Raw genomic sequence first — 25,216 nt, 5'->3', positions numbered from 1 at the left:
ATATTGGAGGTGGGGGCTGTGAGGCCATCAGCGGGAGGGCAGGGTTACACCTCTGTCTCCCCCTCCCCTTCTTCTTCCTCAACACAGAGACATGTAGAAAATTATGACTGTCATTTTCACATATTAGAATCTGGGTTACTCTTTGATTTTGAAGCATGCTTGGCCAATTTATTCAATGAGTTATACATTTAAATCCATGATTATTTAATCAAAAAGTGGTTTGAGATCTTGGTAAGTGAATCATCTATGATGGACATGTACAGTAGTTCTTTCCTCTGACATCCTATCCTCTCGCTCTCTCCCTCCAGGCACCATGAGGCCGGTCCACAGGAACTTCTATGAGCCGTCGTCAGCCCCGGGGAAGGGTGTGGTGTGGGAGTGGGAGAACGACAGCGGCTCCTGGACGCCCTACGACATGGAGATCTGTGTGACCATCCAGAACGCCTATGAGAAGCAGCACCCCTGGCTGGACCTGACCTCTCTGGGCTTCTGCTACCTCATTGACTTCAACAGTATGGTCCAGACCAACCGGCAGAGCCAGAGGAAACGCCGCCTGCGCCGACGCATGGACCTGGCCTACCCTCTCATCATGGGCTCCATCCCCAAGTCCCAGTCGTGGCCTGTGGGCGCCAGCTCCGGCCAACCCTGCTCCTGCCAGCAGTGCATTCTAGTCAACAGCACGCGGGCCGCCTCCAACGCCATCCTGGCCTCTCAGCGTCGTAAGCTGTACGGAGGGGCCGCAGGAGCTCCAGGGGCCACAGGCACGCTCAATGTGGTACGGCAGAGTAACACTTTCGCCGGAACCACACTCTGGTCCCCAACCTCCGGTGCTGGGAGCAACAACATACAGCATAACAACATAAGTGCAGGAAGTGGCCAAGCTAAAGTTGAACAGGTGCAGTCGCCCCTGTCTAGTTCCAACTTCCCTTGTTCCCCGCCACTGCCGTCCCTTCCGCTTGCACATGGCCACTCCCACACCCATGCACACTCCCACGGCCACCATGTCATCATCAACGGGCAGAACAACCTGAACCGGCCGGGAACCCAGCGCATTTCCATGGGCACTGCTAGAGGAGCCATCCCACCAGGGTAACCAGGATTTATTTTGATTACATTCCACTATAGATTTGCAAACCAAAACCACATCTCTTTTAGTATGAACATTAGAATAACACACAAGCAGTAGGGACATAACAAAAGCACATTCGGCTAGTCAGTCTATAGATTGCTTTTTCAATGAGATGACAATAGATTAAAGTAATTTGAAGGTAAAAAAAAAGGAAAATAAGAACACCATCTCGCTCTGTCTTTCTACCTGTCTAATGTGCCATACAGTTTTAGAATACCTCTGTTGACATGCTGTATACAGCGTATGTGTCTGGTGCATTGTGTTGTGTTGCATCACATTATGTCTCTTTGTCTCGCTCTCTCTCTCTCTCTCTCTCTCTCTCTCTCTCTCTCTCTCTCTATCTTGCACTCTCTCTCTCTCTCTATCTCGTTCTCTCTATCTTGCACTCTCTCTCTCTCTCTCTCTCTCTCTCTCTCTCTCTCTCTCTCTCTCTCTCTCTCTCTCTCTCTCTCTTTCTCTCTCTCCCTCTATCTAGTTCTCTCTATCTCGCTCTCTTTCTCTCTCTCTCTCTCTCTCTCTCGCTCTCTCTCTCTCTCTTTTTCTCTCTCTCTTTGTCTTTCTTTCTCTCCCTTTTCTATCTCTATGTTGTGTGTCTGCTGATTTACTGCACTTCTTGTTAACTGGGTGATCAATGGCTCTGCAGTGGGAGCTCCAGGTCCTGGGTGCATTGACAGCTCTACTGCCTCTCCTCTCCTCTCCTCTCCTCTCCTCTCATCTCCTCTCATCTCCTCTCATCTGCTCTTTCTCCTGTTTAATCTCTTCTCTCTACTCCTCTCTCTGCACTGGGGAGTGTGGGGAACTGTTCTGCTCTACATTTGAATCTTAGCATGGTTGTCCTGGATATCAAGCTTACACTTGCCTCAATAGACTCCAAATAGCTGTTTTCTGCTCAATGCCTCTAATTTTACCCAGTATTTTTTTTACCACACAGCAAGCTATGTGTCATTATATTCTATGCGGAACACTGTGTGTGTTCTGTTGTTTGTGTGTGTGAAGGTGTGTTCAGTAAGCTATGTGTCGTTATGTTCTATGCTGAACACTGTATGTGTGTTCTGTTGTTTGTATGTGTGAAGGTGTGTTCAGTAAGCTATGTGTCATTATATTCTATGCTGAACACTGTGTGTGTTCTGTTGTTTGTGTGTGTGAAGGTGTGTTCAGTAAGCTATGTGTCGTTATGTTCTATGCTGAACACTGTATGTGTGTTCTGTTGTTTGTGTGTAAAGGTGTGTTCAGTAAGCTATGTGTCATTATATTCTATGCTGAACACTGTGTGTGTTCTGTTGTTTGTGTGTGTGAAGGTGTGTTCAGTAAGCTATGTGTCGTTATGTTCTATGCTGAACACTGTATGTGTGTTCTGTTGTTTGTGTGTAAAGGTGTGTTCAGTAAGCTATGTGTCATTATATTCTATGCTGAACACTGTGTGTGTTCTGTTGTTTGTGTGTGTGAAGGTGTGTTCAGTAAGCTATGTGTCGTTATGTTCTATGCTGAACACTGTATGTGTGTTCTGTTGTTTGTGTGTAAAGGTGTGTTCAGTAAGCTATGTGTCATTATATTCTATGCTGAACACTGTATGTGTGTTCTCTTGTTTTTGTGTGTGCAGGTGTGTTCTTGTGGAAGTGTATGCCTGTGTGTGTGCGTGTGTAAAGTTGTGCTCCCATGTAGCTGTGGAAACCCATTTGCCACGGAGGCAGAGATACACTGGGGAGAGGTGAATAATGGATCAAGGAAAAATGGGAGCTTGAGCAGAGCGATCCGACCCGAGAGCAATTTAGTGAAGGGAACTAAAGGAAAGTTGTGTCTAGAACGGTAACCAATACCGTTGTTCCTATCAAATCAAATCAAATGTATTTATATAGCCCTGGGTACATCAGCTGATATCTCAAAGTGTTGTACAGAAACCCAGCCTAAAACCCCAAACAGCAAGCAATGCAGGTGTAGAAGCACGGTGGCTAGGAAAAACTCCCTAGAAAGGCCAAAACCTAGGAAGAAACCTAGAGAGGAACCAGGCTATGAGGCGTGGCCAGTCCTCTTCTGGCTGTCCTGTTTTCTATCCTGTTTTCTTTACTAAAATAAACCCTCTGGTGATCTCATTTCATTCCATTTCCGTTTCACAGCTTATGGGGAGAGGCACAGTTAGACAGTATGTATTGAAATGATACTGTCCTTCAGGCAGACTTCACAAGGCCTAGTTCTGTGTAAGGGAATGTGCGATGTTGGCAGTTCATGGCAGCACATGACTGAGTGGACAGGTGGAGGCTGGAAACCTGAACATGTGAAACGTGTATTATTATTATTATTGTGTGTGTGTGTGTGTGTGTGTGTGTGTGTGTGTGTGTGTGTGTGTGTGTGTGTGTGTGTGTGTGTGTGTGTGAGTGTGTGTGGGTGTGTGGGTGGGTGGGTGGGTGGGTGGGTGGGTGGGTGGGTGGGTGGGTGGGTGTGTGTGTGTGAGCCAGCTGAGAACCCCTGTAGTGATTTTTAAGGGTCCTATCAAATCAGAGGGCTGGAGTGGATGGAGTGCTCGTTTCTCACCCCTCTGCGCAGTGGGCGGGAGGGAGCTGTGAGAGGCTGTGGGAGAAGACTGAGAGAAAAAATGGAGCGAGACAGAGTGAGAAAGAGAAAGGGTTGAGGTGGAGAACAACATTTCCCAGGCGTGTGGCTCTGTACACACAGGATGAGTGTGGTTAACAACTACACACACAGGAGGACACAGACACGTGAACACCCTCACATATTCTCACCAGTGCATTGCAGACGGATAACACAGAAACCCACGCAGAATAGAAACATTTCAAGTTTTTTTTCTCACACACCTACACCCAAATATCACTTGTTTTATACTTAAACTCATCAACTCACTGCGTCCTTTCTGTTCTCTGTGCTGATTTTGAAACCCACTCAGGGTTGATGGTGTGAAGTAGCTGAAAAGAAAACATGCGTCTTGTCTGATGTTGCAGTAATTCTCTCCATAGTAAATGTTCAAATAACATGTTCCATTCTGCAGCACTGTGTAGTATGAATTTCACACTTGCCGGTAGTAGGCAGGTGCTATATTACACATCTATACACATTGTAAGTTGTCGCCAGTGACAAAGAATGTCATTGAAATAATAACCTTGTGAGAACATGTAGGTGTTTATAATTTTTATTTATTTATTTCACCTTTATTTAACCAGGTAGGCCAGTTGAGAACAAGTTCTCATTTACAACTGAGACCTGGCCAAGATAAAGAAAAGCAGCATGACAAAAACAACAACACAGAGTTACACATAAACAAACGTAGAGTCAATAACACAATAGAAAAATCTATTTACAGTGTGTGCCAATGTAGAAGAGTAGGGAGGTAAGCAATAAATAGGCCATAGAGGCAAAATAATTACAATTTAGCATTAACACTGGAGTGAAAGATGTGCAGATGATGATGTGCAAGTAAAGATACTGTGGTGCAAAAGAACATAAAGATAAATAACAATATGGGGATGAGGTAGGAAAAGGAAAGGCAACCAAAGGAAGTGTTGACTTTGGGGGTGACCAGTGAAATATACCTGCTGGAGCGCATGCTACGGGTGGTTGTTGCAATGGTGACCAGTGAGCTGAGGGAAGGCGGGGCTTTACCTAGCATAGACTTATAGATTTCCTGGAGCCAGTGGGTTTGACGTTGAATATGTAGTGAGGGCCAGCCAACGAGAGCATACAGTTCGCAGTGGTGGGTAGTATATGATGCTTTGGTGACTAAATAGGAAGCCAATTTTAGATTTAATTTTGGGTTGGAGATGCTTAATGTGAGTCTGGAAGAGAGTTTACAGTCTAACCAGACACCTAGGTATTGTTAGTTGTCAACATATTCTAGGTCAGAACATTCCGGAGTAGTGATGCTAGTCGGATGGAGGGTGCAGGCAGCAATCGGTTGAAAAGCATGTACTTAGTTTTACTAGCATTTAAAAGCAGTTGGAGGCCTCGGAGGGAGATAGGAGTTAGTTTAATGAGCTAGTTTACGCCTGGATAATTTCAGGCTTAGTCTCAATCTCCTCGAACATGGTGGTTGTAATGTAGTCATGATTATCAGAGGTGGAGTGGAGCTTGCCTTGCTACCCAGACTCCTTGCTACAGCCAAACGCTACGCACAAGGATGTTAGTTTCTTCTCTGCAATGAACGCATTCGGGTTAGTCTGATTGGTCCAGAAACCGATGGGTTTGGCCAGAGCCAGAACACAGGCGTGTAAAGCGACAGTTTGAAAAGTCGTCATTGACTTGATATTCTGATTGGTTAAGGACGATCCAATCAGTGATGACTTTGTTTTGTACAATGATCCTCGTGCGCCTCGTCACCGCAAACAACTTCCATGGTGGCAGTCTCAGACTAAAGTATGTAGCGAACGACAGAGCAGCGAAAGAATTTGTGTTTATATTTACCAGTCAAAAGTTTGGACACACCTACTCCTTCAAGGGTTTTTCATTAGTTTTACTATTTTCTACATTGTAGAATAATAGTGAAGACATCAAAACTTTGAAATAACAAATTTAGAATCATAGTACCCAAACAAATCAAAATACATTTTATATTTAAGATTCTTCAAATTCCTTTGCCTTGATGACAGCTTTGCACACTCTTGGCATTCTCTCAACCAGCTTTATGAGGTAGTCACCTGGAATACATTTCCATTAACATGTGTGCCTTGTTAAAAGTACATTTGTGGAATTTCTTTCCTTCTTAAACCTCTTGGAACTACCCATCCCGGATCCAGGAGGATTGTCATCAACTACACTAATTAGCATAGCGCAACGGTCAAAAAATATTACTAGAAAATATTCATATTCATGAAATCACAAGTGAAATATAGTGAAACACAGCTTAGCCTTTTGTTTATCACCCTGTCATCTCAGATTTTGAAATTATGCTTTACAGCCAAAGCAAGACAAGCGTTTGTGTAAGTTTATCGATAGACTAGCATAGCATTATGTCCAGCTAGCAGCAGAAACCTTTATTCACGAAAATCAGAAAAGCAATCAAATTAACCGTTTACCTTTGATGATCTTCGGATGTTTTCACTGACGAGACTCCCAGTTAGACAGCAAATGTTCCTTTTGTTCCATAAAGATAATTTTTATACCCAAAATATTTCCTTTTGTTGGTCACGTTATGTTGAGAAATCCACCGGAAATAGTGGTCACGACAACGCCGATAATAATATAATATCGACAGAAACATGGCAAACGTTTTTTATAATCAATCCTCAAGGTGTTTTTCAAATATCTATTCGATAATATATCAACCGGGACAATTGGCTTTTCAGTAGGAGCGAGAGGAAAAATGACTACCTCTGTCCTTTACGCAAGAATCACTCTGAGAGCCCTCAGCTGGCCAAGTACGCAATGTAGTCGTTTACGCTCATTCTTCAAAATAAAGGCCTGAAACTACGTCTAAAGGCTGTAGACACCTCAGGGAAGACACAGAAAAAGGAATCTGGTTGATATCCCTTTCAATGGGCAATTGGGATGCATAGAAAGACAGGGGTTTCAAAATAAGAGTCACTTCCTGATTGGATTTTTCTCAGGATTTCGCCTGCAATATCAGTTCTGTTATACTCACAGACAATATTTCTACAGTTTTGGAAACTTTAGAGTGTTTTCTATCCTAAGCTGTCAATTATATGCATATTCTAGCATCTGGTCCTGAGAAATAGGCGGTTTACTTTGGTAACGTTATTTTTCCAAAAATAAAAATAGTGCCCCCTAGTTTCAAGAGGTTAATGAGTTTGAGCCAATCAGTTGTGTTGTGACAAGGTAGGGTTGGTATACAGAAGAGAGCCCTATTTGGTCAAAGGCCAAGTCTATATTATAGTAAGAACAGCTCAAATAAGCAAAAATAAACCACAGTCCATCATTACTTTAAGAAATGAAGGTCAGTCAATCAGGAAAATTTGAAGAACTTTGAAAGTTTCTTCAATTGCAGTCACAAAAACCATCAAGCGCTATGATGAAACTGGCTCTCATGAGGAACGCCACAGGAAAGGAAGACCCATAGTTACCTCTGCTGCATAGAATACGTTCATTAGAGTTTCCAGCCTCAGAAATTGCAGCCCAAATAAATGCTTCACAGAGTTCAAGGACACATATAATAAGAAGAAACTTGCTTGGGCCAAGAAACACGAGCAATGGACATTAGACCAGAGGAAATCTGTCCTTTGGTCTGATAAGTCCAAATTTGAGATTTTTGGTTCCAACCACTGTGTCTTTTTGTAAGACACAGTGTAGGTGAACAGATGATCTCTGCAAAAATAATTGAGTCATCTATTGCCTGTAAGCTCGATAAATTATTATATACAGTGCCTTGCGAAAGTATTCGGCCCCCTTGAACCTTGAAGTCTCCGTATAAATGCACCTGCACTGTGATAGTCTCAGAGGTCAGTTAAAAGCGCAGAGAGCATCATGAAGAACAAGGAACACACCAGGCAGGTCCGAGATACTGTTGTGAAGAAGTTTAAAGCCGGATTTGGATACAAAAATATTTCCCAAGCTTTAAACATCCCAAGGAGCACTGTGCAAGCGATAATATTGAAATGGAAGGAGTATCAGACCACTGCAAATCTACCAAGACCTGGCCGTCCCTCTAAACTTTCAGCTCATACAAGGAGAAGACTGATCAGAGATGCAGCCAAGAGGCCCATGATCACTCTGGATGAACTGCAGAGATCTACAGCTGAGGTGGGAGACTCTGTCCATAGGACAACAATCAGTCAGTCGTATATTGCACAAATCTGGCCTTTATGGAAGAGTGGCAAGAAGAAAGCCATTTCTTAAAGATATCCATAAAAAGTGTTGTTTAAAGTTTGCCACAAGCCACCTGGGAGACACACCAAACATGTGGAAGAAGGTGCTCTGGTCAGATGAAACCAAAATTGAACTTTTTGGCAACAATGCAAAACGTTATGTTTGGCGTAAAAGCAACACAGCTCATCACCCTGAACACATCATCCCCACTGTCAAACATGGTGGTGGCAGCATCATGGTTTGGGCCTGCTTTTCTTCAGCAGCTACAGGGAAGATGGTTAAAATTGATGGGAAGATGGATGGAGCCAAATACAGGACCATTCTGGAAGAAAACCTGATGGAGTCTGCAAAAGACCTGAGACTGGGACGGAGATTTGTCTTCCAACAAGACAATGATCCAAAACATAAAGCAAAATCTACAATGGAATGGTTCAAAAAATAAACATATCCAGGTGTTAGAATGGCCAAGTCAAAGTCCAGACCTGAATCCAAGCGAGAATCTGTGGAAAGAACTGAAAAGTACTGTTCACAAATGCTCTCCATCCAACCTCACTGAGCTCGAGCTGTTTTGCAAGGAGGAATGGGAAAAAAATTCAGTCTCTCGATGTGCAAAACTGATTGAGACATACCCCAAGCGACTTACAGCTGTAATCGCAGCAAAAGGTGGCGCTACAAAGTATTAACTTAAGGGGGCTGAATCATTTTGCACGCCCAATTTTTCAGTTTTTGATTTGTTAAAAAAGTTTGAAATATCCAATAAATGTCGTTCCACTTCATGATTGTGTCCCACTTGTTGTTGATTCTTCACAAAAAAATACAGTTTTATATCTTTATGTTTGAAGCCTGAAATGTGGCAAAAGGTCACAAGCCAAATCTGTTTATGGTCCAATCGAACAGTTTGCACACTTGGTTCAAAATTATTGTTAATTAATATCATCACCCCTTTCAAGTTTCTTTGCCTACGGGAGAAATATATTTAGTCCCCCCAGTCCCTTTCCCATTAAACTTTGTCTAAAGGGGTGATGATACTGTTCAACAGTTTGGGGTCACTAGAAAGAGGAGTGGCAGGCCCCGGTGCACAACTGAGCAAGAGGACAAGTACATTAGAGTGTCTAGTTTGAGAAACAGATGCCTCACAAGTCCTCAACTGGCAGCTTCATTTTGCCCGCAAAACACCAGTCTCAACGTCAACAGTGAAGAGACGACTCCGGGTTACTGGCCTTCTAGGCAAAGTTCCTCTGTCCAGTGTCTGTGTTCTTTTTCCCATCTTAATCTTTTATTTTTATTGGCCAGTCGGAGATGTGGCTTTTTCTTTCCAACTCTGCCTAGAAGGCCAGCATCCCGGAGTCGCCTCTTCACTGTTGATGTTGAGACTGGTGTTTTGCGGATACTATTTAATGAAGCTGCCAGTTGAGGACGGATCGTCTTTTGAGGGCTGATCGTCTTTTCTTATTATCTGTTAAACCATTACATTTATAACTAGCTATACTTATTTCACCACCTACCATAATGAGATACAAGTTTCGATTATACTTACCATAATATATGTTTGAAAACTTACCATTAAGAAGTACCATGATAATTGAATGTTTATATAGCTGTACCATGATATTTGCACTGTTAAGAATACTGCAGCGGTGACTAAGTAAACCTCTAATTGTCCTCTAATATTCCACCTGCTAAAACCTCTCCCCCATCCCAAGTTGGGTTGTCATCCCAGTGGCTGGCTGACCACCCCTTTACACATGGATCCTAGGGTCTTCAAGAGATAGGGGCCCATCCTTTAAAAATAACACATGGTGCCACCTACATTACAGGTCCAGATTTGCAGAGGAATAATTTTGTGCTTGTCTTCTATGGCTAGTAAAGAGCATCACCTACTGGTCTGGGTAGGCATGTCACATTTGCTTTTCATATTGAGTTTCCACGGTTTTCATCTGCTATTCACTTTCCAACTGGCCTTTACTTTTGATCTTCTGTACCTGAATCACAAATGTCAGAACGTGTATCAGTAAAAACAACCTCAGAACTACGAACACATTCATCCAAAGTAGGAAGAAAGTGGAATTTAATAGATGTTTGTGTTCCAACAAGGCCTTTGATTCTTTGCCTATCTGGAGTGTACAGAGCACTCCTCTTATGAACGTTTCCTCTGTGATCATACCAAATGTTAAACTCAAAGCTTGCCATATATCTGGACATTGAGTTTTTCAGGGAGTTTTACAGTTATAGTAAAGGACAGAGAGGCAGTTTGCAGGTGATTTGTTTTGTTTTGTAATTTCAACATCAGGAAGTCACTTCCTCATCTCAACTTCCTCAATTCACTTCCGCATTAGAGCACAGAGAAACACAATCTAAGGTTTTGTGCTGTCAGACAGGAAATGTTAGTTTTACTTTATCTGTGTGTGCTAAAGATGGCTGAGGGGGATACATGGTAAGAGAGATCCTTTCTACTTGCACTACTAGCTTGTTTGATAATGAGGCTGTGAATAGTACTTTACTCTGCAATTGCCCAGCAGTTCTCTCTGCCCTTGGCTGAGTGAGTAAGGCTTGTTTTGGTGCTCATGTCTCCTTGTGTTAAGTGATTATTACCAACGTTGTCCTCTGCTCAGACTGGAGAGCAGAGCTAGCTCTCTAAAGAGGGGAAGCCAGTGGATGAAGCAGGGATTACACAGCCGTGTGTGTTACCTGCCCTTCTCTGCTCTCCACTAGACCCCCTAGCCCTGTCTCAGTCCTGTCTCAGTCCTGTCTCAGCCCTGTCTCAGCCCTGTCTAAGCCCTGTCTCAGCCCTGTCTAAGCCCTGTCTCAGCCCTGTCTAAGCCCTGTCTCAGCCCTGTCTAAGCCCTGTCTCAGCCCTGTCTCAGCCCTGTCTCAGCCCTGTCTAAGCCCTGTCTCAGCCCTGTCTCAGCCCTGTCTAAGCCCTGTCTCAGCCCTGTCTCAGTCCTGTCTCAGCTCTGTCTAAGCCCTGTCTCAGCCCTGTCTAAGCCCTGTCTCAGCCCTGTCTAAGCCCTGTCTCAGCCCTGTCTAAGCCCTGTCTCAGCCCTGTCTCAGCCCTGTCTAAGCCCTGTCTCAGCCCTGTCTAAGCCCTGTCTCAGCCCTGTCTCAGCCCTGTCTAAGCCCTGTCTAAGCCCTGTCTAAGCCCTGTCTCAGCCCTGTCTAAGCCCTGTCTCAGCCCTGTCTAAGCCCTGTCTCAGCCCTGTCTCAGTCCTGTCTCAGCCCTGTCTAAGCCCTGTCTCAGCCCTGTCTCAGCCCTGTCTCAGCCCTGTCTCATCCCTGTCTCAGCCCTGTCTCAGCCCTGTCTCAGCCCTGTCTCAGCCCTGTCTAAGCCCTGTCTCAGCCCTGTCTCAGCCCTGTCTTAGCCCTGTTTCCATTAGATTGAATTAAAGGAGAAATAACTGAATAAATCATGAAGGCCCATCCAGACCAAACCGATGCTATGTAAGAGATGCTCTGTGTCATTATTGCTTATTTGTCTGTTTTGAGAGTGCTTTGTAAAGTGCATTACTGATGTTGTTCTCTTCCCCTGGGCATAACCAGGGGCAGGGTCTGCCTTCCTCTCCCAGTCCTCCAGCACATCAATATGCGATTAAGCACTTTTTGAGTTTTCTCCTCTCCTCCTCCCCCTCCCTGTCTTCCTGGTGCATGATAAACAGACGATGAGATATAAGGGCTCCGTCAGCACTTCTGTAACTGGGCCTAATTTGGTCTCTGTATCCGGAGGAAATCACATTGCTCTCAGCCTAATTAATTCCTGCTCAAGTCAGGCTGGAGAGTCAGTCTTGGAGAGAGGGGAGGAGAATGAATAGAGGAGAAGAGAGGGATGGAGGAGAGGAAGGGTAGACGGGACTGTGAAAATGGAACAGAGGATGAAGAGAGTGATAAGGGTTGATGGAGTGAAAGAGAAAAAGAGGTCCTGGGTCTGTATTCACTCATGGAATTTACTTGAAAGTGAAATACCAGAAGACTCCTGTGGTATTGTTTTAGTGTACTATACGTTTGTAAGGTACTACCTCCTGATCAAATCTGAACACCAGTTTTAATAATAGATGAAAATACAGCTAAATGATCAGTAGATCTTAGGAGTGACTGCGAGGCTTTTCTGTGTGCAGCATGGCATCCAGCTGTGAACTCGTGACCATGTCCCTGCCCACACAGGGAGAGGAGCAGAGGGGGGATGTAGGTCAGCAGTGGCCCATCGCATGAATCCCAGCCCTAGCCCCAGCTGCAGGAAGGACCAGGTCACTGGCCCCAGAGACGGTCCCTTCCCTGAAACAGTTCAATGATAAAGAGCAGAGCAGAGAAGAAGAGGGATACTATAACCCTATTACACCCTGAATGTTGTCAGATCTTCAACCAAAACCCAATATTAAAAAAAAAGGATCCAGAGTGAACAAATAACACAAAAATGTGATACTTGTTTCATTTTTCTGCAACACTCAATTCCCCTTTGTGAAAAAGTAATTGCTCCCTTACATTCAATAATTGGTTGTGCCACCTTTAACTGCAATGACTGCAAGCAAACGTTTCATGTGATTGTTGATCAGTCTCTAACATCACTGTGGAGGAATTTTGGCCCACTCTTCCACTCTTTAACTCAGCAACATTTGTAGGTTTTCAAGCATGAACTGCTTGTTTCAGGTCCTGTCAAAACATATCAATCGGGTTTAGGTCTGGACTTTGACTAGGCCATTCCAAAACGTTGCATTTGTTGCTTTTCAGCCATTCTGATGTAGACTTGATTGTGTGTTTTGGATCATTGTCTTGCTGCATGACCCAGCTGCACTTCAGCTTCAGCTCACAGGCGGATGGCTTGACATTCTCCTGTAGAATTATCTGATACATAACAGAATGAATGATTCCTTCAATGATGGCAAGTTGTCCAGGTCCTGAGGCAGCAAAGCATCCCCAGACCATCACATTACCACCACCATATTTAACCGTTTTTGTTTAAAGGCACAGTCAATTTAGTGTATGTAAACTTCTGACCCACTGGAATTGTGATACAGTGAATTAAAAGTGAAATAATCTGTCTGTAAACAGTTGTTGGAAAAATTACTTGTGTCATGCACAAAGTAGATGTCCTAACCGACTTGCCAAAACTATAGTTTGTTAACAACAAATTCGTGGAGTGGTTGAAAAGCGAGTTTTAATGACTCCAACCTAAGTGTATGGAAACTTCCGACTTCAACTTTTTGAATTTTGTCTAACGTTAGTAGCTAGTAGCCTTGTCAAGGATGCGTCATTCATTTCTCAAACTAAACTTGTTACAGAGCAAGCAGAACAATAGTAAACCTTACATCTTTTGGTTGAAAATATCCCTCTGGTGTCCAAGTTGACCTATTTTAAAGATTTTACTTGGCAAGTCAGTTAAGAACAAACTCTTATTGACAACAACTTGTAAAGCTCCCCCAGCCAAACCCTCCCATAACCCGGACAACACTGGGCCTATTGTGCACTGCCATATGGGACTCCCAACCATGGCCAGTTGTGATACAGCTCAGGATTGAACTCGGGTCTGTAGTGCAACGTGCGATGTAGCACTGCGATGCAGTGACTTAGGCTGCTGTGCCACTCGGGAGGCCATCGGTTGGTGGATATAAAGTCGAAGATCTTTGGTTGGCTGATGAAGAATTTCATTTTGGAATAATCATGGCCAGCTGGTTTTGTTATCATAGGGCTAACTGTGCCAGGTTATCCCATGGGAGCAGATAACAAGAAATATTCTATCACATTTTTCTATTTTATTTGGCTGATGCAGATTTTAAGACGCAGAAAAAGTTTACATTTTTTTCATGTTTGCAAGTGTGGACCAGGTGTTACTAAGAATAACTCGAGGGTCTTGTTAATTAAAAGCTTCAAGTTGGAGTTACTAGCTTCCCATATTTAGAAATGAAATGTGGCAAGAAATGCTGTTGTGTGTCTTTGTGCAACAAGAGTTTATATGGTTGAATGATCTCATGGTGTTAAAACATTATGCTTACAAATCCTGTAACACTTACACTGTCTCAAGGTGCACTCGCGTGTGTGTATGCATGTGTGTGTGAGTGCCAAGGGCTCTTTTATATGTTGCTCTCTCCTGGTGAAAATGTATTGTTTAATCACAAACACTCTCCATGAAATTCCTGAATTATACATGTGTTTCAAGAGGCAGGCGCTCTTGATTTGAGATACTGTAAGTGCATGTTTAAATATAGGGAGGAATTCTCCCCGTGGGCAATGCCTAATTTGTTTTCGTTGAAAATGCCTGATTGTCTGCTTGAGCTGATTTGCGCGCACTGCAGACATGCCAGCACAATAATCTTATTGGCTCTTGGCCTTTCTCCAACACAATACATACGTTTTTTTCGGCCTTCCTGAGCATAAATGGGCCACACATGCACACAGCTGTCTGACATGCATCATGCTATAGTATAGGCCATTACCCAGCTAGCTGACCTTGTCCTGGCCACAGCTTCATATCTCTACTCCTCTATGTAGCCCAGCCTGCATATCGCTATGCTAGTTCCCCTGAGAGTGAGTGGAGATAAGGCAGATCAGACCCAGAGTGTCCAGGACACGTGGGCCTTTGTTAATTCTGTAAAGCTCATTGAAGGGCTCCCTGGCACAGGAACACAGGGTCTGCTCACATCAAAGCGGCCTTTCGTTAGGGATTTGTGAGGGAGGTGCTGAAGAGATACTGGGCTAAGGGTCCTGGACACTGTCTGTACATGGAAGAGAGAGACAGAGATGGAGAGAGAGAGAGAGAGGCTGGTGGGAGGGGCGGGTTCGTGTGGAGCACATCTAGTCAGAGCTGCTATTGGGGGAAGGGATCTCTTAGATCAATGGTATTAACGTTACATAATACCTTTGGGGAAGTAAGGCAGTTTTATTATTCTACTCTAATTCAGTGACGTGCTTCTTGCATGTACTGAAATACTGTGTAAGTTAATACAGGATAATAATTCAATCATCAAAGCAATGATCATTGCGTAAGCGCTAAACTGTTTTGGTTGTTGACATCAAAATGGCTTCCTTTTCTTCTATTTGGTCCTCTCCATCACCGCAGATCAGTTGTTCTTTTCTCTGCACATAGAGTAGCAGAAGCAGCAGCAAAAGAAGCTCAGCCTGTGGTCTCTAACCCTAAAGCTCTAATCCTAGCTCTGACAGGTGACCTTTCCCTGCAGTCTGGTCTGCCCTGTGTGGGAGGGCACTCCATTACCAGACTGAAGCTGAGGCTGTGGTTTCTTAAAAGGGACTTACCAACACACACTCACACAAGCTCATCTTGACCCACATGCTTTGTTCACAGCTCTCTATCACTCCTATTTTAGATGTCTTTGCGAGTGAACAACTGTGGTTGTCCTCTCTCTCTCTCTCTCTCTCTCTCTCTCTCTCTCTCTCTGTGTGTGTGTGTGTGTGTGTGTGTGTGTGTGTGTGTGTGTGTGTGTGTGTGTGTGTGTGTGTGTGTGTGTGTGTGTGTGTGTGTGTGTGTGTGTGTGTGTGTGTGTGTGTGTGTGTGTGTGTGTGAGAGAGAGAGTGTGTGAGAGAGTGTGTGAGAGTGTGTGTGCTCTCTAAGTGTCATTCTGAATCATGCTCTGGGACAGCAGTGACTGTTGATGAGTCAGGCTGTCTTGTCTGTGTTTGTGGTGTAGTTGCTAGCTAGGACACGTGACTTGACCATGGACTCTTTCGCACAATGGCGACATATTCTACATCTGTGTAAGTGTGGCCATTCTGACTGAGAAAGTACAGTACTTTATAACAGTGACCTGTAGTGTCATTATGTTTAGTTTTCTGAAAACCGGACGATTTCATATTGGACGTTTTTCTCTCTGCAGGGTCCCGGCCCTCCCTGTTAAGAACTTGACTGGCTCTGGACCAGTTCACCCAGCAATTGCAGGTAATGGTTCTATTTTTCTTCTCTTTTGCAATACATTTTATTTTTTATTCCCGTAGGCTGCATCTACACGAGTGCTTTAGTTTTCGCATTCCATTCTTAGTCATAATACTAAACCAACATGGCTCTTTTCTTTCCTGTATGTATGTATGTGTGTGTGTGCCAGGTATGACAGGTATCCTGATGTGTGCTGCTGGCCTGCCTGTGTGTCTGACCCGGGCCCCTAAACCCATCCTGCACCCGCCGCCCATAAACAAGAGTGACATGAAGCCTGTGCCCGGGGTCAATGGCATCCGCCGCAAGACCAAGAAGAAGCACCTCAGGAAAGGTAAGTACAGGTGTAGGATCTTAATTTGATCACCCTGTTGCAGGATAACTTTCATATTATGCCAATTGTGGTGTAATTTAGGTTTAAAAAGGCTTCTGAAGTTTGTAATTTCCACTTTGAAATTTCAGAGTTGATTCTCCCTTAAGAAAAATGTATCAACCCCTACAAAAAATGCCCATTAATTCAAATCCTTTCACATTTCCTGTTGCTGCAGGATTATTTTCCTGCTGTAGAAAACTGGCTCAAGTTAAGATCCTACATCTGTATGTATGACAGGGAGGGTTCCCATGGACACTGGAGGGGTGGGGCTGTCATGGAGTGTGAGAGGAATTCTATTGAGACATTAAGATGTAAAGTAAATCTCTCCTCTGGATAATCAGAATATCTTTATTCGCTAAGAACATTTAAACATACCTGGTATTTGACTTAGTGACTAGGTTCTGCCACCAATAGACAATGTACAAACAGATAGAGACACAAAGTCAACATACAGGATATACAGTATAAATAGGGTAAACATACAACTCTGGAGTATACGATGATTTACAGTGATGACATACAATTTACAGAGGGGATATATCTATATATGGAGAGGTGTACATAGTGCAAATGCAGTATAGTGCAGTTATTATTATTTCACATCATTGAAGGCAAGGTGCAGTGCTCGGCTCAATGCAAAGTTTTAATCCCTATGAGCCTGAGGGCCAGTTAGTGAGGGCCACAGTACCGGATAAGAAACTGTTCAGGAGGCAGCTGGTTTTGGTCATGATTGACTTGAACCATTTGCCAGAGGGGATTCTTTGAAGGATGGGGTGTCCGAGGTGGGTGGGGTCTGCGATGATCTTTCCTACACGCTTCCTTGTCCTGGAGTCGTGCAGGTCCTCGATGGAGGGCAGGTCAATCAATAAAAATAATACAAAAATCTACTTACATTGCTACATCAAACATGTCTAGCAAACCAAACACAGGTATTAACAATACTCAAACATACAAAAAATATCAATAAAATACAAAAAAGAAACAATTTAAGTGCAATTATATTCACTCTGAAAATATCTTATTGTAATGATTCATGAAGATGTTATTCTTTTTGTTATTCACTATGGTTAGTGTTTTAATAAGATAATTAAATTCAATCAGAAAAATGTGTAATTTTGGTATAGAATTTTGGAATTTGGCAACAAGAATAAAAACATTAACACACAGGTGGATTGTATTTATCATCATTAGTCATTTAGGTCAACATTGGATCATTCAGAGATCCTCACTGAACTTCTGGAGAGAGTTTGCTGCACTGAAAGTAAAGGGGCTGAATAATTTTGCACGCCCAATTTTTCAGTTTTTGATTTGTTAAAAAAGTTTGAAATATCCAATAAATGTCGTTCCACTTCATGATTGTGTCCCACTTGTTGTTGATTCTTCACAAAAAAATACAGTTTTATATCTTTATGTTTGAAGCCTGAAATGTGGCAAAAGGTCGCAAAGTTCAAGGGGGCCGAATACTTTCGCAAGGCACTGTATGGACATCATAGAATTACATGGATATATCTTATGCAAAATGTTGAAGTGCACTTCCTTAACTTTGTTTGGTATACAGTATTTGTAAGGCCTTAACCATGCATTTTTCCAGACAATGTCAGGAATAAGCATGTTCCAGAAAAACTTTCCTCTCGGTGTAAGTTGGTTTTGTGAATGAAGAATTTGTTTTATATATTTATTACAACAAGATTTCTCAAGTAAGCCCACTCCTTCTAATCTGAGTTCTGGTTAAATGTTGTAATCATTACCAAAGCTAAGATGAGTTTTCATTAGTGTAGTTAGACCACTGGGAATGGCTTTGATCACAGAAATAAACTCTCTGAAAGGTATTGGAAACTCTTTCAATGTTATAAATTGTTCATTTGTGAGAATATTACCCTTGTTGTCGAAAATATCAAGGACAAAGTCAATATTCCTCTCATGCCAGCTGGGGTAGAACAGACTTATTCCTTACAGTTATGTCTGAATTATTCCTTTTCTTTTTACACAAAAGAGCTTTATGAGGGGAAAAATTGTGCAGGAAACATATTTTCCAGGCCATTAAAGCATGTTGGTGAAACCTAGCCAATTTAGCAGGTAATCTTTCAGGAATATAAATACATTTCAGTAAAAATTGAAGACCTCCCAATTTATTAAACACATTATTTGGAATGAAATACCATATTGAATCAGTATCGAGCAAAACATTTTTCAGCCAGTTTATCTTGAAAGTGTTATTTATGTCAACAAAGTCCAACACTTCTAGACCGCCTTCAACTCTTTGGTTAGAAAGGACAGATTTTCTTTAGTTTGTGAGACTTATTTTTCCAGATGAAGTCAAGAAAGGTTTTATTGATCTCTTTACAAGTAATCTGGATTTACACATAACGATAATGAGGGGTACACAAAACGAGACAGTCCTTCTGCCTTGGACAGAAGTACTCTGCCAAGTATAGGAAGATCTCTTTGTAGCCAATTATTAAATATATTTTTAGTTCTCTTAATTTTAGGAGAGAAATTCAAATGTTGTCTGACTAAGTGTTTTTTTGACCGATGTATTCCTAAATATTTAACACAGTTCTTTACAGGAATATTTTCAATTTCTTTATCATCAGAGTCAAATAAACATAAGATTTCACATTTAGAAACATTCAGCATTAATCCTGATGCAATAGAAAATGCAGTTATAGCATTAAGGGCATGTGAGACCTGGTCTTTGTCTCTTAAGAAAAGAGTAGTATCATCAGCCAGTTGGGAAATTTAGATTTCTTTGTTAAAAATGGTTAAGCCATACACATTTGCATCATTCAGAAAATCTAGAGATAGAAGTTCCACAACCAAAATGAATAAAAATGTGAAATTGGGCATCCCTGTCGTACACTTCTGTTGATACTAAATCTTTTGGAAGTATTAAGGTTTAGTAGCACAGAACTATTTATATCTTTGTAAAACATGCAAATTACTTTAATAAAATGTTCACCAAATCCAAAAAGTTTAAGAGACCTAAAGAGAAATGAATGTTTAATTGTGTCAAAGGCTTTACAGAAGTCCAGAAATATGACAACCGCATCTGAGTCAATTGCATCTGAATAATCTATAAGGTCCAAGACTAAACAAATGTTAGAGCTTATGTGACGGCCCTTCATAAATCCTGTTTGAGTCTCATTTATAATGGTATCTATTCCTTTCTTTAATCTTTTGGCATAAACCAGAGCAATCCATTTATAATCAACATTTAATAAAGTCATTGGTCTCCAATTGTCAATGAGAGAAGGGTCTTTATCAGGCTTCGGAATCAGTGAAATAAGGCCCTGTTTCATAGTGGAGACCATTTCCCCTTTTTTTAATGCAATCTTGAAACATATTGAAAATCGGGTCTTCTAGTAACTCCCAAAACTGTCTATAGAATTCAACTGTCAGACCATCAGGGCCAGGTGATCTCTTTTTTCATTGAATTCAGAGCCTCTCTAATTTCTCCAATTGACACAGGTGAATCGCAAACTGAGATGAAATCATCCTCAATTACAGGGACATAATTCTGAATGTGGCAAATGTAGCTTTCACAACCATCTTCCTGAAATTGAGATCTGTAAAGGTTTTCATAAAAGGAATTGATAAATGATGATATTGTAATGGGATCTTTGCATAAAACATTGTTAATTTTGAGTGCAGTTATAGATTTTCTTTTGTAGTTTCTCTTTTCAAGTGCAAAAAAGTAACTAGTGTTTTTTTCCCCAAAGGCGCTCTTTGCCAGATCCGTGTAAGTCTGTTCTAATTCTAGTTGTAAAGACCTGAACACAGACTCCTCTTCTTCAGATAGATTATCTTTCTTTAGAAAACTGTCAAGCTTGCTCATCATCTCTTTTTCTCTATTGTTCTTTAATTGCATCAGCTCTTTGGCGCGTTTAATGGCTACCACTCTGACTTTATATTTGAAAAATTCCCACCTAATTCCATGACCCAAGTCTTTTCTAGCAAAAATATCTTTAGCTAATGATTTGATGTTTTCAATGAGAGCAGTATCTTTAAGAAGTGTGTTGTTTCATTTCCAATATCCTCGAGTACCTTTTGATTTTTTAGTAGCTTGTAAATTCAGAGAAATCAAGTGATGATCAGAAAATGGAGCCAACTGATGATCTACATCTATAACAAATTGTAACAAAAAAAGGGGAAATTAGGAATAAATCTATTCTAGATTTACATGACATAGTTTTGTTGGTCCAGGTATAACCCTTAGCATCTGGATTGAAATAACGCCAGGCATCCTCAACACAGAGATCCTTGCATAATGTAATGTTACTGTTTTGAGGGTTTTGACTCGTTCTAGGAGGAAAACAATCAGCAGATGTATCAGGTGTTTCATTAAAATCCCCTGAAATAATTAGAAAAGCCTCAGAGTATTTGTTGTTTAAATCCTGTACTTTCCTGGTAAATTGGGTAAAAAGGGTCTTATTAGGAGCATGTGAGTTATGTCAGTATACATTACAGATGATGAAAATAGCATTGTCAAGTTTAACAGTTACTATGACCCATCTGCCGTCTTGTGAAGATGTGGATTCTAGAATGTCACCTTTAAACTTGTGAATAAGTGTCAAAAGAATGATTTGATCCATGACTGAAATAGGCCATATCTCCCCATTGTGCTTTCCAAAATTTCAAATCACTTTCACCCGAATGAGTTTCCTGAAGAAGGACAAAATCGGCATTACTGCGTTTACAGTATAAAAATAAAGCTTTCCTTTTTGTAGGATTTCTCAAACCCCTAGCATTCAGACTAACGATATTTAGTGAATTGAAATACGAACTCCTGCATTAAAAAATAAAGAACACAAATTAGATAACAAGTATTAATGTGAACAATAAAACAAACAGTGAACCTTGAGAGGATGACTCGACGGAAAACTACACTCAGATGAGGTAGCGGTGGTTAACAGAATAACAAATCTATTTACTTCCTTTTCTTTGGCAAGTGTTCATCAGTTGTAGTTCGAACGGTACATGTATAATTGGCAGTACATGAACTGTACTCATGGTAGTACTCACAGTTCCAATTTGCTTAATGTCAACAGAGTTACCAAGTAATCATTCTTCCTTCGATAAACGCGTATGGGCCCTTGAACCCCGCCTTCTTTCCTTCTTGTCGCGCCTTCTGTATAAATTGCCACAGTTTCTCACTGGCAGCCTGATCCTGCGGTATCAGAGCTTCTTTGATGCGGAGTTTCTTCTCGTCCAGAAACTTGTTCCCCTTGGCCATTTTCCATATGATGTCCCTGTAATGGCGCATAGTTAAGCGCAAGATGATATTGCGAGGGGGTCCATCAGATCTTCGTTTCCCAAGTCGATGTATCATATCAATCACGTCTCTTAGCTTGTCTTTGATGCATGGTGCCACTTTTCCCAGGATATTAATGACTACTTCTCTAATATCCTCTCCCTCTACCGCTTTTACACCTTGGATTTTCAGATTCCACCTGCGAGAGTACCTTTGAAGTTCAGCTACATTCTCACACACACAGCTCATTATTTTTGGATGGCATTTTCTTCAGCTCATTCTCTAGGAGCGTTATCTTTTCCTTGTTCTCGCTCACAATTTTGTGTTTTTGATTGACAGTTTCTGACAGATTATCGATCTTCTTTGATGTTTCGTCTGTAGCCCGCTCTATGATGGACGCGTTGGAGAGCGTGGCGTCTTGTTTAGTAGACAGGGACTGGATTGCAGAGAAAGGTTCCGACATGGAAATGTCTTCTTTTACTTTTTTCACCAGTGGATTTTTACTTGGGGTCTGAGGTAAAGAGGTTGCAAGGATTTCATCCTGGTCAGCTTTGTTCTTTCTCTTGCTTGAGATCGCGGCTTCTTGTGTGTCCACGCTGCTCTGGTCCTCGTGGTGGCTAGCTAGCATGTCAGCCGTCTTCTGTGAGACTTGGGTATTTCGTCTACTTTTGTCTTTCTGTCGTGTTCTTCCAATTCAACTTGACAAAAACTAACTCTAAACTTATCCCATGTCCATAAAAAAGTTAGAGTTAGTTTCTTTCAGTATTAATAGCCAATATTTGACTGTTAACCACCTAACCCTCAATATTGCTTTGAAGAGCGCGAAAACACTCCCTCTCACAGCGGCGCCATCTTGGAGTCTCAATCAGATGTATTTATAAAGCCCTTTTTACATCAGCAGATGTCACAAAGGGCTATACAGAAACCCAGCCTAAAACCCCCAAACAGCAAGCAATGCAGATGTAGAAGCAGGTAGCTAATGACCCTCTCAGTATATTGAACAATGCACTCCCGATGACCCTGGCGAAGGGGAAGGGAGGGCTCACGGTCACATTCACCACATTTCATTGGCTTCCCACCACATTGAAATTAACAGAGCTATTTCCACAAGCATAATTAAGATGAAGCTATTGTAGAGAGAGGGGTTGATGACAATCCAGTGGTGATATGTGGTCGCTTTAGCTAAAATGGCACCAGGCCAATGTCAATTTGATGACGTGGAAACCATAGGCGTCCCCAGGGGACTGCCTGTCCTAATTGGTCAGTGCATGATGTGGGTTTTTCAGCCCTGCATCACTCTGTTCCACCCAGATGCCTCCGCCATCTCTCCCCTCCAACCCCGGTCTGCAGACCCAGGCGGGGGCATTGGGACGGGAGGACACCACGGATTGATAGATGGGTTGCAGCCAATTGTGCCTGCATTGATGCAGCATAGCCCCCATGGAGCAAGGCAGAGAGGGAAAGAGATTTAGGGATATCCTGTTCCGGCTTCCGCTGTAAAGGAGGCCAGAGAGGCCTTTGATCTAGCAAATGAAACCATCAAAAAGGCAATGCCGGAAAATGCATAATGCAGTCCTTCCCCATATCTCTCCCTCTATCGCTCTCTCTATATCTCTCCCTCTATAGCTCTCCCTCTATCGCTCTCTCTATATCTCTCCCTCTATATCTCTCCCTCTATCGCTCTCTCTATATCTCTCCCTCTATCGCTCTCTCTATATCTCTCCCTCTATCGCTCTCTCTATATCTCTCCCTCTATATCTCTCCATCTATATCTCTCCATCTATCTCTCCCTCTATCGCTCTCTCTATATCTCTCCCTCTATCGCTCTCTCTATATCTCTCCCTCTATATCTCTCCATCTATATCTCTCCCTCCATATCTCTCCCTCTATCGCTCTCTATAGCTCTCCCTCCATATCTCTCCCTCTATCGCTCTCTATATCTCTCCCTCTATCGCTCTCTCTATATCTCTCCCTCTATATCTCTCCATCTATATCTCTCCCTCCATATCTCTCCCTCTATCGCTCTCTATATCTCTCCCTCCATATCTCTCCCTCTATCGCTCTCTATATCTCTCCCTCCATATATCTCCCTCTATATCTCTCCATCTATATCTCTCCATCTATATCTCTCCCTCTATCGCTCTCTATATCTCTCCCTCCATATCTCTCCATCTATATCTCTCCCTCTATATCTCTCCATCTATATCTCTCCCTCCATATCTCTCTATATCTCTCTATATATATCTTTCCCTCTATATCTCTCTATATATATATATCTCCCTCTATATCTCTCTCTCTCTCTATATATATATATATATATATATACAGTGCCTTGCGAAAGTATCCGGCCCCCTTGAACTTTGCGACCTTTTGCCACATTTCAGGCTTCAAACATAAAGATATAAAACTGTTACATTACACATACAGAAGTTTCAAAACAATAAAGACATTCCAAATGTCATATTACGTATATACACAGTGTTGTAACGATGTACAAATGGTTAAGGATACACAAGGGAAAATAAATAAGCATAAATATGGGTTGTATTTACAATGGTGTTTGTTCTTCACTGGTTGCCCTTTTCTTGTGGCAACAGTTCACAAATATTGCTGCTGTGATGGCACACTGTGGAATTTCACCCAGTAGATATGGGAGTTTATCAAAATTGGGTTTGTTTTCAAATTCTTTGTGGATCTGTGTAATCTGAGGGAAATATGTGTCTCTAATATGGTCATACATTGGACAGGAGGTTAGAAAGTGCATCTCTCTCGCTTCTCTGTCTCTTTCCCTCTCTTCCTCCCTTCCTCCTTTCTCTCTCTCCCTCTCTCTGTTCCCCAAATGAGCAAACAAAAGTGTTGGGGGAAGAGTGCCCGCCTGTAAGCGTGTTAGAGGTGTAAGCTGTGGGTGAGCTCTGTCAGCCATACTAGCTTGGTTTCACACTGGGATTAGTTTAGTGTGTGGGTGATGGCTCATTGTTCTATGTCACTTTGAAGGTGATCTCCTCTTCAACATCACACCCAGTATTATTCATACTCTCTTATTGAACTGGTCTGTCTCATCATAATAAACTAGGGCTGTGGTACTTAAGAGCCAGACCAGTCCCTCGGTTTACCTAGTGCTCAAATAGACAGCATGCACTTCTCCTTATGCAGATCTATCTAGTCATGTTTTCCTTTTAACCATATCCTTTCAATGTTGTGTTTTGTTGCTAGGGAAAACCCCAGAGGATGTGGTGCGGAGATACACGGAGAAAGTGAAGGTTGCCCCTGATGAGGTAAGGAGAGTCCTGGGTGACACACACTTTAATACGGTTTGAAATCAATATACTGTACAGTGTATCATTGCTATGCATCCCAACCCTGCAGTCAGATACAGTAACTGGTGCCCACTCACTTTCCCTTCCCAGGACTGCACCATCTGCATGGAGAGGCTGGTGACGTCATCGGGCTACGAGGGTGTCCTGCAGCACAAGGGCATAAAGCCAGAAATGGTGGGCAAGCTTGGCAAGTGTGGGCACATTTACCATCTGCTGTGCCTGGTGGCCATGTACAACAATGGCAACAAGGTGAGAAAGGGCATTCGCGCCAGCGCTTGTTATGGTATCAATATGATATTGATATGGTATCAACCATATCGTAATATGATATTGTATAATAGTGGGTGAAATTACACACCCCATTTGATGTGGTGTTATTCTTTGATATCATTCGATTAGATGAGATTAAATTGAGATCAAACTAATTCAGAACAGGCCTTAGTCTGCCAAACACAGTTCATGCTCATTTTAATGCATAACCATGAAACAAAATTAAAATTACTTGTTT

General features: G+C 42.2%; 1 protein-coding gene across 3 annotated transcripts in view; it reads left to right on the top strand.

Annotated features, from left to right (window-relative positions):
- Positions 1–25,216, top strand: part of LOC110535943 (E3 ubiquitin-protein ligase DTX1) — a 76,159-nt gene that overhangs the window by 42,530 nt on the left and 8,413 nt on the right. For all 3 annotated transcript variants that reach the window (XM_036935768.2, XM_036935770.2, XM_036935769.2), the window contains exons 3-7: positions 309–1,089; positions 15,715–15,776; positions 15,940–16,101; positions 24,605–24,666; positions 24,799–24,957. In XM_036935768.2, the coding sequence (XP_036791663.1) occupies positions 309–1,089; positions 15,715–15,776; positions 15,940–16,101; positions 24,605–24,666; positions 24,799–24,957 (1,226 nt within the window). The remainder of the gene's footprint in view (positions 1–308; positions 1,090–15,714; positions 15,777–15,939; positions 16,102–24,604; positions 24,667–24,798; positions 24,958–25,216) is intronic.

Source organism: Oncorhynchus mykiss, chromosome 11 (genome assembly GCF_057628025.1).
Source record: "Oncorhynchus mykiss isolate SJ-2025 chromosome 11, ASM5762802v1, whole genome shotgun sequence".
In the NCBI taxonomy this organism is placed as follows: Eukaryota; Metazoa; Chordata; class Actinopteri; order Salmoniformes; family Salmonidae; genus Oncorhynchus; species Oncorhynchus mykiss.
The sequence above is the reverse complement of the archived record's forward strand: the minus strand, read 5'-3'. Positions and strand labels throughout refer to the sequence as shown.